The sequence below is a fragment of the Scyliorhinus torazame genome, chromosome 7 (genome assembly GCF_047496885.1).
Source record: "Scyliorhinus torazame isolate Kashiwa2021f chromosome 7, sScyTor2.1, whole genome shotgun sequence".
Lineage (NCBI taxonomy): Eukaryota > Metazoa > Chordata > Chondrichthyes > Carcharhiniformes > Scyliorhinidae > Scyliorhinus > Scyliorhinus torazame.
The window spans coordinates 13,790,868-13,802,939 of record NC_092713.1 but is presented as its reverse complement, the minus strand read 5'-3'; the positions used below and the strand labels follow the sequence as shown (position 1 = coordinate 13,802,939).

Below are 12,072 nucleotides of genomic sequence, written 5' to 3'. Positions count from 1 at the left end.
AGTGTAAGAGAATTCCATGCTGCAATTTGCAAGAAGAGGAACGCAGTGTTTTTTCTATGTTCCCTAGTCAAAAGCAGATGAACTAGTCATTCAACAACAGCTTACATTAAAACAGCACCTTTCAGAGATTATCATAGAATTTACAGTGCTGAAGGAGGCCATTCGGCCCATCGAGTCTGCACCAGCTCTTGGAAAGAGCACCCTACCCAAGGTCAACACCTCCACCCTATCCCCATAACACAGTAACCCCACCCAACACTAAGGGCAATTTTGGACACTAAGGATAATTTATCACGGCCAATTCACCCAACCCACACACCTTTGGACTGTGGGAGGAAACCGGAGCATCCGGAGGAAACCCACGCACACACGGGGAGGACGTGCAGACTCCGCACAGACAGTGACCCAAGCCGGAATCGAACCTGGGACCCTGGAGCTGTGAAGCAATTGTGCTATCCACAATGCTACCGTGCTGCTTTCACGTGAAACATGTCCGTGATACTTTAAGGGTAAACATGCAGAATGTGAACATTGCGCTATGGATGGATTGATACCCAAAGCTTGGTTGAAGAGGTAGATTTTGCTGAGATGTATAAGGACTGGAGCACACTGGTGAAGCAGAAAGATTCAGGCAGGAATTGCCAAAAAGCCGAACTGACCCAGTTAAAGTACCCTTTCACCAGTGGTGTGTGTGTGGGGTGGGGTGGGGCGGGGGGGGCGCGGTGGGAGCTGGTATTGGAAGCACAGAATATTTTTGGGAGGAGGTATATCAAACTGGAGTCCACCCCCTCACCACCACCACCATAGTCTCAGGATAAGAGGTAGCAGATTTAAAACAAAGAACGAAGAACAATGAAAAGTACAGCACAGGAACAGGCCCTTCGGCCCTCCAAGCCTGCGCCGACCATATACTGATGCAAAGTATTCATTTAGTATCTCATTAACAGAGTTGAGGAGAAACTACTTCTGTGGAATTCGCTACTCCAGAGTGTGGTGGATGCTGGGACAGTGAGTAAATTTAAGGAGGAGTTAGACAGATTTTCAATTAGTAATGGGTGGAAGGGTTACGGAGAACGGGCTGGATGGCGGAGGTGAGGCCATGGTCATATTGAACAGTGGAGCAGGTTCGAGAGGCTAAATTGCCGACTCCTGCTTCTAGTTCTTACAAGAAAGAACTAGTCTGTCCAATTCCCCCTTCCAGGTCTTGGTCCGCTGTCTTGTAGGTAACAGCACCTCAAACACAAATCTGGTGTTTTGGATTAATAAAGGGATTTCTTGAAGAGTAAGGGGATAAGGAGTTATGGGCAGAAAGCAAGAGAATGGGGATGAGTAGCATATCAGCCATGAGCGAATGGCGCAGCAGACCCGATGGGCAGAATGGCCTAATTCTGCTACTATATCTTATGGTTTTATGGACTTATGGGGTCAGTTACGAATGCCGATCTATACTGAAAATATGTGCTTTTCTCTTGTCGTGTAATTTGCTGTGATTGTTTAAAATTTGGTGTTCTTTTACTTGTTCCAGGAACATATGTACATTCGATCAGATCATGGCTGATCTCTTCCTGGTCTCAAATTCACTTCGCTACACGGTACGTACGGTAGCACAATGATTAGCACTGTTGCTTCACAGAGCCAGGGTCCCAGGTTCGATTCCCGGCTTGGGTCACTGTCTGTGTGGAGTCTGCACGTTCTCCCCGTGTCTGCGTGGGTTTCCTCCGGGTGCTCCAGTTTCCTCCCACAAGTCCCAAAAGACGTGCTGTTAGGTGAATTGGACATTCTGAATTCTCCCTCTGTGTACCCGAACAGGCGCCGGAATGTGGCGACTAGGGGCTTTTCACAGTAACTTCATTGCAGTGTTAATGTAAGCCTACTTGTGACAATAAAGATTATTATTATTATACCTGTTCCATATCTCTTTCACCCATTTTTAAAATCAGAAATATATCTATCTCTCTCTTGAAACCATTTAACAATTCGGATTCCACCACACTATGGGGAAGCAAGTTCCACAAATTCACCACGCACTGCGAGAAGTAGTTCCTCCTCATCTCAGTTTTAAATCTACCACCTCTCAACCTAATCTGTGATCTAGATTGCCCCACAAGGGGGAATATTTTGTCTACATTTACTTTATCAATCCCTTTTATTGAGTACAAGTGTCCCTTCTGATAAGTACAAGATGAAAAACTTCAGCAACACTTCTTTTTCAGCAAGATTCAAGACTCTCCTGTGAACATACCACTGCTACCTTTCCGAATATCCCTCCATTTGGTTCCATGTCAAACCCGTCTCTTCACGCTTCTGCGAAAGAGCTTGTCATGTTTTTACTACTTTATGAGCATTCCTGCTATTGACCTGTTGCTTTGAGAGTTGTCAGGAAGATTCCCGAGGGGCTTTTTTCCTCTCTCAGTGCTGACAGGGGTCTAGTGCGCTGGAAGACCAGATTTCACTGATTCAGTGAACTGAGTGAGCCTTGGGTACTGCTGAAAATGCCCCATTAGGCACAATACATTCTCTGAGAGGAAAACCTTACCCTTAAGGTGAGCAGCATTGCTAAAAGGAAACCCGATGATATAGATCGAGACGATCTATGTTTTTTTTTGACCGGTAATAGATCTTTATCCATTTCTGATTAACCATAGCTTGTCATTTATGTGTGCCAGAAACTGCGATGTGCAAATTGATAATCTTAAAGGTCCTGCCCCCGGTGACTGAATAGATGCTACTTTGTTGTGGTTGGAAGGAGTTTTAAAAATATTCTTGGCAGCACTAGACAAGCAGTAATTATTAATCGGAAGCTTTGAGAGCGATGAGGGTGAGTCACGCCGTGAGGAATTGGAACTGCAAGTTTGTCAGACCAGGTTAACCTGACAGGTTACTTTCCCTGAAGAACATTGTTAAAAAATAATCTCCTGGGATTCATCGGATTTGCTTAACTGCAAAGGCATCAATAGTTGGAAGCGAAGACTTACCGTTCTGCATTTGTTCAACTTCACAAAAGTGCGTTGCTTCGTGATTATGAACGAAGGCGTGTACATGGCCAACAGCACCCTGTAGTCAAAATAAATCCAGATATATTCCTTATTTTTCTTATATCAGCAGATTTCCGATGAAGAGCAGTTAAGTATAGCACAAAACGTTAAAGGTCATTAAAAAGAATTACCTTTATGATAATAAATATTGATCTGATATACACTGCCTGAAATGAAGATGTAAACAATTGCGATAATAACTTTCATAGATTATCATAGAATTTACAGTGCAGAAGGAGGCCATTCGGCCCATCGAGTCTGCACCGGCTCTTGGAAAGAGCGCCCTACCCAAGGTCAACACCGCCACCCTATCCCCATAACACAGTAACCCCACCCAACACTAAGGGCAATTTTGGACACTAAGGGCAATTTATCATGGCCAATCCACCTAACCTGCACATCTTTGGACTGTGGGAGGAAACCGGAGCACCCGGAGGAAACCCACGCACACACGGGGAGGACGTGCAGACTCCGCACAGACAGTGACCCAAGCCGGAATCGAACCCGGGACCCTGGAGCTGTGAAGCAATTGTACTATCCACAAGGCCACCGTGCTGCCCGTAAATCTCAAAAGTGAGATTAGATATATACTTGAAAAGGAATTTAAAAAGGTGGATTGTGAGGAAATAACATAAGACTCGGATTTATTGGATTGGATTTAATTTGTTATCACGCGCACCGAGGTACAGTGAAAAGTATTGCTCTGCGTACAGTCCAGACAGATCGCGCCATACATGAAAATACATAGGACATACATAAATACACAATGTAAATACATAGGCACAGGCATTGGGTGAAGCATACGGAGTGTAGTACTGCTCAGTAGAGAAGGTGTGAGGAGAGATCAGGTCAGTCCATAAGAGGGTCATTCAGGAGTCTGTGTCAACGGGGAAGGAGCTGTTTTTGAATCTGTTCGTGCGTGTTCTCAGACTTCTGTATCTCCTGCCCGATGGAAGAAGGTGGAAGAGAGAATAACCCGGGTGGGAGGGGTCTTTTTTTCCCAAGGCAGCGGGAGGTGTAGATGGAGTCAATAGTTGGGAGGCGGGTTCACGTGATGGACAGGGCTGTGATCACAACTCTGGTTTCTTACAGTCTTGGGTCGAGCAGTTGTCACATCAGGCTGTGATGCAGCCAGATCGGAAGCTTTCTATGGTGCATCTGTAAAAATTGATAAGAGCCAATGTGGACATGCCGAATTTCCTTAGAGTCCTGAGGAAGTACAGGCGCTGTTGTGTTGGATAAATCTTTCATAGTGTTTCACAGACACACTGTGGCCAATGACCTCAGGCTGTGCTTTATCATTCTATTGGCCTATTTAGGGGCTGGTTTAGCTCACTAGGCTAAATCGCTGGCTTTTAAAGCAGACCAAGGCAGGCCAGCAGCACGGTTCAATTCCCATACTAGCTTCCCCGAACAGGCGCCGGAATGTGGCGACTAGGGGCTTTTCACAGTAACTTCATTGAAGCCTACTCGTGACAATAAGCGATTTTCATTTCATTTCATTGTGTCACCAGATTCACATGATACCCACTTACCAAATCAAATCTCCTCTGGAGAGCTTGGGTCTGTGATCTGCTGTCACGGTGGTCAGGGGAAATGCTGCACGGACACTCTATCTATCGCTTCATTTAGGAGATTTGACATTGACTCCTAGTCACAGAATCACAGGATTGTTATGGTGCAGAAGGACACCATTCGGCCCACATCATGTCTGGACCGGCTCTCCAAACGAGCTTGGTGCCACTGAGTGCCACCCTCCTACATTTCCCCCATACCCCCTGCACATGGTTTTTATTCAAATAATAATCTAATGTACCCTTAGATGCCTCAATTGAACCTACCTCTACCACACATCCAGGCCGTGCATTCCAGACCCCAACCACTCGCTGTGTGAAAACGTTTTTTCTCACATCACATTTGATTCTTTTGCAAATCAGTTTAAACCTGTGCCCTCTCGTTCTTGATCCTTCATCGAGCTGGAACAGTTTCTCCCCGTCTACTCTGTCCAGCCTCCTCATGATTTTGAACACCTCTATCAAATCTCCTCTACGTTATCTGATCTCCAAGGAGAACAGTCCCAATCTCGCCAATCTACATCATGACTGGAATGCTTCTTGTGAACCTCTTACTCCACTCTCTCCAATACGTTCACATCCTCCCGATAATGTGGTGTCCAGAATTGTACACAATATTCCAGCTGAGGCCTAGCTAGAGTCTTGTGTGAATTTAGCATAACCTCCTCGCTCTTGTGCTCTGGGAGAGACTTGCCCAGGATCACCGCCACTGGTGTAATCGAGTCAGAACAGGTACGGGAAAGCAAGTGGGTATCAGCGGCAGAGAGAAAACGCAAGGAGAGGAAAGGCCAAGGTTCCAGTAACCTGCCCTAATTACAGCAGGACCTTCCTTCGCAGTGACCTGCCGGCCCCCCTTGACCCTATCAAACACCCCAGATGATGAATGTGATCATCGTCGACTTGGTGGACAGAGGAAGAGAGGACAGAGGAGCAGGAAGGGTCCAGTCAGCCCTTCAAATCTGTTCCACCAGTCAGTAAGATCGTGGCTGGTTTGGGTGTGAGTTTATCATCATAGATTATCATAGAATTTACAGTGCAGAAGGAGGCCATTTGGCCCATCAAGTCTGCACCGGCTCTTGGAAAGAGCACCCTGCCCAAGGTCAACGCCGCCACCCTACCCCCAGTAACCCAGTAACCCCACCCAACACTAAGGGCAATTTTGGACACTAAGGGCAATTTATCATGGCCAATCCACCTAACCTGCACATCTTTGGACTGTGGGAGGAAACCGGAGCACCCGGAGGAAACCCACGCACACGCGGGGAGAATGTGCAGATTCCGCACAGACTGTGACCCAGCCGGGAATTGAACCTGGGACCCTGGAGCTGTGAAGCAATTGTGCTATCCACAATGCTATCGTGCTACCCCGTTTAACTCCATTTTCCTTTCTGCCCCCCCCCCCCCCCCTCCTCCTTTACCTTTGAGTCCCCTGTCAATCATCAATCTGTCTAATCCTGCCTGGAATAAATTCACTGACCCAGCCTCCACTGCTCTTTGGGGAAGGGAATTCCACAGACTACCCACTGACAGCAACGGTTTCCCCTCACATCCACTTTCAAGGGGAAAACTCATATTCTTAAAATATGGCCCCTGGTTCTAGTCTCCTCCCCATATGAGGGAACATCCACCGCGGTATCCACACCATCAAACCCCCTCAGGATCTGATAGGTTTCGGTCAAGTTCGGACCTTTCACTCGTCTGAACTTGAACAAGTTCAGAACTCTGAGATTCTATGGTGATGTACTAGTGGGAGGAGCTGATTTGCTTTGTGTCATATGCATTTTGAAACAACCCAATGTATTTATAAATATGAACATATGAAATAGGAGCTGAGGTAGGCCATTCGGCCCCTCGAGTCTGCTCTGCCACTCAATAAGTTCATGGCTGATCTGTTTGCATTTCGAGTTCTACATTTGCATCCACCCCCGATAACCTTTGATTCCCTCGCCTAACAAGAATCGATCTACCTTTGCCTTAAAGATATTCAATGACCCCCCCACCCCCACCACCTCCTGAGGCAGAGTGTTCCACAGATGCACAATCCTCTGAGAGAAAGGAATTCTCCTCATCTCTGTCCTACAAGGGCGACATGTCATTTTAACACAGTGACCCTGTCATGATATTCAAACACACATCACAACACACACATCATGATAGACAGACCAACAGACCAATTAGCATACATAATACGACAGCCAATCACAGACAAGAGCAGACACAGTATAAGACAAGAAACACGACACCTCCTGGTCAGTCCATCTGGAGACAGGACAAGGCCAGGACCTCATTAACAAGACACTCACATAGTCACCACGTGCTGAGTACCAAGTCAGATGTGTAAATAACTAGTTGGAATAAAACTGTGTTGTACCAATCGCAACCGTGTTGGTTCGTCTGTACCTCAGAGCACCCAACACCACAGGCCCCTCGTTCTGGACTCACCCACAAGAACGAATATCCTTTGCATGTCCACAATGTCGATACCATTTAGAGCCCATATACTTCAATTAAGTCACCCCTAACTCTTCGAAAATCCAGTGGAAAGAGGCCCAACCTGTCTAGACTTTTCTCATAGCCTTTGTAACTTCCAAGTATCAATCTAGTAGACCGCCTCTGAACCGCCTCCAAATTTCGCAATTCATTTGGAAATGAATGCTTCCACCAATGCTCTGAATCCTGATAATCGCTGCAGATGCTCCTCATCCGCAGTTGAATGTCACTCGTCTGCGGTGCATTGGAGTGCTGGGGTGTACGGTATTTTTGGCATCACATGAGCGGAGAATAACAAAGACAAAGGCCAAGGGCGGGATTCTCCACTCCCGCGCCGAAGTGGCCTCGCCGTTGTGAACGCCGTCGAGGTTCACGACGGCGCGGAACGGCCCCGGTCCCGACCGATTCAGGCCCTGACAATGGGCCAGTATCGGGGCCGCGTCATCTACAGGCGCCAGGCCTTGTCGCCCGCGTAAAAGCGGCGCCGCATAGATGACGCGGCCGACGCCGCATAACGGACGTCATCCGCGCATGCGCGGGTTGTCCGGCGCCAACCTGCGCATGCGTGGTTGCCGTCCTCTCTAAGTCCGCCCCGCAAGAAGATGGGGGACGGATCTTGCGGGGCCACGGAAGGAAGGAGGTCCTCCTTCAGAGAGGACGGCCCGACGATCGGTGGGCACCGATCGCAGGCCACCCCACATTCCAGGTAAAGCCCAGTGCAGGATCCCCCCTCGCCCCCCCACAGGCCGCCCCCCCCCCAGCGTTCACGCACTGCCCACGACTGCAGCGACCAGGTGTGGACGGCGCCGGGGGGAACCCGCCGTTTTGGCCTGGCCGCTCGGCCCATCCGGGCCTCAGAATAGCGGGGGTGCCGGAGAATCGCCATTTTGGGTGTCTCCGGCGATTCTCCGGCCTGCGGCCCGCGAAAATCGACCGGGCCATTCCCGCCGCTTGGGAGAATCGCGGGAGGGCGTCGGACCGGCGTCCCCGGAAATTTTGGTGGCCCAGGCGATTCTCCCAACCGGCATGGGAGTGGAGAATCGCGCCCCAGGTTCTTGCAGTTCCAAATTGGCTGTGGAATTGTCAGCTGTGGAATACTGTTCGATCCACCCTCGGCGCCTGCTTTCAGGGTCAAGTGAAATGAGAATAAGTGAAAAAAGTCCAGTTAGTGAAAATATTAAATCAAATGTTGCCCCAGCCAACACCTCACAGCACTTCCGTTAGCCAGACTTGAAACTGCACCCTTTGACTCAAAAGCCCAAAGTCACTGCAAGTGTGAGTTGATAACTGGGGACCCAAGTGACCCAGGGCAACAAACTGGGCATCTCGTAACCAACGGGGTTTAAGGATTCGGAAATGAGGAGCAGAATCACTGAAATAAATGCAATATACTGTGAATGCCTGAAATCTGACATACTTTCTTGACAAATACATGGATAGGATGGGTATAGAGGGACACGGCACAAGGAAGTGCTGAGGGTTTTGGCAATGGTTGGTATCATGACTGGCACAGGCTTGGAGGTCCGAAGGGCCTGTTCCTGTGCTGTATTGTTCTTTGTTCTTAAAACTGTGAAGGGGCCATACTAACTTGAAATGTTAACTGTGGCCGGGATTCTCTGTTGTGAGTCCGCCCCGCTACTCCTGCTAGCGTGGACGGAGAATTTAGCACTCAGGCAAATCTACTCACCGCAGCGGTGTGGTGATATGCATAAAGCAGTTCTGTACATAATGTTATGCATGACCTCCAACTACTAGGTGGCAGTGTAATCCCACCAGGTGACCCTGTGGCTGGGGAGTTGGGAGTAGGTCGTGCGAGGAGACAGGCTTATTTTGCAGTAACTCTACAATAGTTGACGGATGGAGAATCCCGTCTTGTGTGTTTCTCTCTCCCCAGATGCTGCCCGACCTGCTGAGATTCTCCAGCATTTTCTGCTTTTATAGCAGAAACACTGAGATGGCGAGCCAATTAAAACGGGATGAATTAAACATCAAAGCAGGTACAGAACGAGAAATAAACAGAGCAAATAAAGATAGGAAGGAGGGGAAAAACATTGAAACTGAAAAGCAAGAAAAGCAATTAAAATGTTAAATTTGCCATATTCTAAATCTAACCCATACTATTCGCTAATTCTCCATACCAGAGAAGCCGATTTAGAATAATTAACAATCAGTGCTTTATTTAAAGAATACCGATGCCCCTAAGTCCCAGGACTAAACAGATGCTGCAGGTTTAGTTTTTATCTCTCATGCAAATGCAGCAATTTCATAACGTTTAAAACATTTTAATGGCGAGCGGCGTTGTGTTACGGTTCACTCAGTGACTTGAAGTTGCTGTGGCAACATGCGCTTTGGCATATATGTTGTCATCTGGAGCTATGGATAGTAATGATCGAGACGCCAACGTTCTTTCCATCACACGGATGACCAGGACTCTCTCCCACTCTTACCGCTAGCCATTGACGTTTGTTAGAAAGCGTTGCAGGTTGACAACCAACCTCATTGGCCATGGAAGGAATGTGACTTCATTGAGCATCTAGACCTGGAGAGGGACTGAAACTCGACGGTTCTGGCGCTGAGGCAGTGACGCTACCCACTGCACCACAAACCCTAGTGAGGCGGACAGCTAGATGCTGTTTTTACTGAGCTACCAGAAGAATGATGCAACTCGGACATACAGAAACTATCCAGGACAAAGCAACCGACTTGATCAGCACCCTATCCACAACCATAAACATTCACTCTCTCCACCACTGGTGCACAGTATGTACCACCTACAAAGCGCACCTCGCCAATGTTATTTCAGCACCACCTTCCAAACCTCATCCTCTAGAAGGGTCTGTACGTTCTCCCCGTGTCTGCGTGGGTTTCCTCCGGGTGCTCCAGTTTCCTTCCACAAGTCCCGAAAGACGTGCTGTTAGGTGAATTGGACATTCTGAATTCTCCCTCAGTGTACCCGAACAGGCGCCGGAATGTGATGACTAGGGGCTTTTCACGGTAACTTCATTGCAGTGTTAATGTAAGCCTACTTGGGACAATAATAAAGATGATTATTATTATTATTATAGTCCCAAAAGCCCATAGGTTGCTTTACCCTTTGAGAGGGGGGAGCTGACTGTTGGCGATTTAACCCGAGGATCACCATACCTCAGGCGAGGGGCAAGGTTGAGAAAGCGGGCGTTCACGAATAACTTCAGCTGCTACGGGAAATGACCCCGTGCTGTTGGCCACAATCTGCGTCACAAAACAGCTGTCCAGCCAGCTGAGCGGCACCTCCAGCCGCACCTCCAGTGTAAGTGCTCCTACACCACATGGACCGCAGTGGTTTAAGAAGGCGGCTGTGTCATGTGAACAATGGAGGATTTTAGAAATATTGTCTTCTAAATATTGTGACACTTTAAGGGTTAAATGCCTGCAATTATAACATATTTGACTGCAGTGGTCATGTTTTTGAAAAGGATTTTGTTTAGTAAAGACCTGGGAATTTCTAGGAAAATGCAGGTGAAATTGACCAGAGGAATGTGGCTTGACTGGCGAAGCCTCCAGAGTGCTCTTGTGCTTTGCAGCCTGCAGAGATCATTTGTTTTTCAGCTTGGGGAGATGAGGTCATTGCTGGGTGGAGCCCAGGAACACTGAGAGGCAGGGAGTTTTTGGAGAGGCTTTGGGAGAGAGAGAGGAGCTTAATTCTGATCTGCCTGAAACTGAGTCCACAATTCTCTCATAGTAGGATAGTTATAAAAGAGTCATAACATATAAAGCAGAGCAGTCTTGGCTGGGGACAAGGAAGGAGCTGAAACATCGCAGGTGAACCAGCTATTTGAAGATATTCATCCAGAGTCTGAAGGAAATCTAACATGACCCAAATCTGTTTTATAATGCAAGTATTACTCTATGCCCCGCTAATTTTAAGATAGGTGGAGAGCTGTATGTTTATTTTCCTGTTGTTTAATGGGAAATTGAGTAGTTGTGTTAAGGTGTAATTGTAAATTGCTCTTTTCCGTAGTAAAGTTAAAAAGTTAAATATTGTATTCACAATAAAGTTTTGTTTTGGAAATACTAGAGCCCTATTTCTCCATGCAATCACTCCTCGAGCAAATCATTCTTCCCGCACAGTCTTACAAATAAACTAAAATGTTGGGTTTCGGTCCCGTATCCTAGTCACTGTTGGGATCTCATCTGGGATTGTAATAATAATAATCTTTATTATTGTCACAAGCAGGCTTACATTAACACTGCAATGAAGTTACTGTGAAAATCCCCTGGTCGCCACATTCCGGCGCCTGTTCGGATAGACAGAGGGAGAATTCAGAATGTCCAATTCACCTAACAGCACGTCTTTCGGGACTTGTGGGAGGAAACCGGAGCACCCGGAGGAAGCCCACGCAGACACTGGGAGAACGTGCAGACTCCGCACAGACAGTGACCCAAGCCGGGAATCAAACCCGGGACCCTGGCGCTGTGAAGCAACAGTGCTAACCACTGTGCCACCGTGCCGCCCAGTTGCTCCTTCTGTGCACAGGGGCCTGGGGATGATCCGAGTTCGATGCTTGGTGGATATCCTGTTGTTCCCCTGTGGGGGTGAGACGCTTTTCTGGTGGATTGAGCAACCTGCTCTCTTCTCTTGTTCATTGCTGGTTGCTGGCATATGGCAATTAGTTCTGGTAGTGTTAAGATTCCGGACATGACCCCAACATTTGTTAGGATACCAGAAAAGAACTCTGACCAATAGGTAGCTTTTACGTAAAAATAAACTTTAATTTAAACACAGAATTGACCATATTAAAATCAAAGAAATAATGTTACGATTATCAGATAAACAGTTCTTAAACACACGGAAAATCTTAAACTTATGCCTTACACCTTTACTATAAATATTCACTTGTAAGTAAAGTTAACAGAACAGGTTTGCTTACTTAACTGCGTCGAGATTTTTTGGAGAGAGAACCTTTAAGAGCAACCTGAACATCCTTCTGTCT

At 47.3% G+C, this 12,072-nt stretch overlaps 1 protein-coding gene across 1 annotated transcript in view; it reads right to left on the bottom strand.

Annotated features, from left to right (window-relative positions):
* Positions 1 to 12,072, bottom strand: part of uox (urate oxidase) — a 45,646-nt gene that overhangs the window by 12,843 nt on the left and 20,731 nt on the right. The window contains exon 4 of the mRNA XM_072510351.1: positions 2,976 to 3,054. Within this exon, the coding sequence (XP_072366452.1) occupies positions 2,976 to 3,054 (79 nt within the window). The remainder of the gene's footprint in view (positions 1 to 2,975; positions 3,055 to 12,072) is intronic.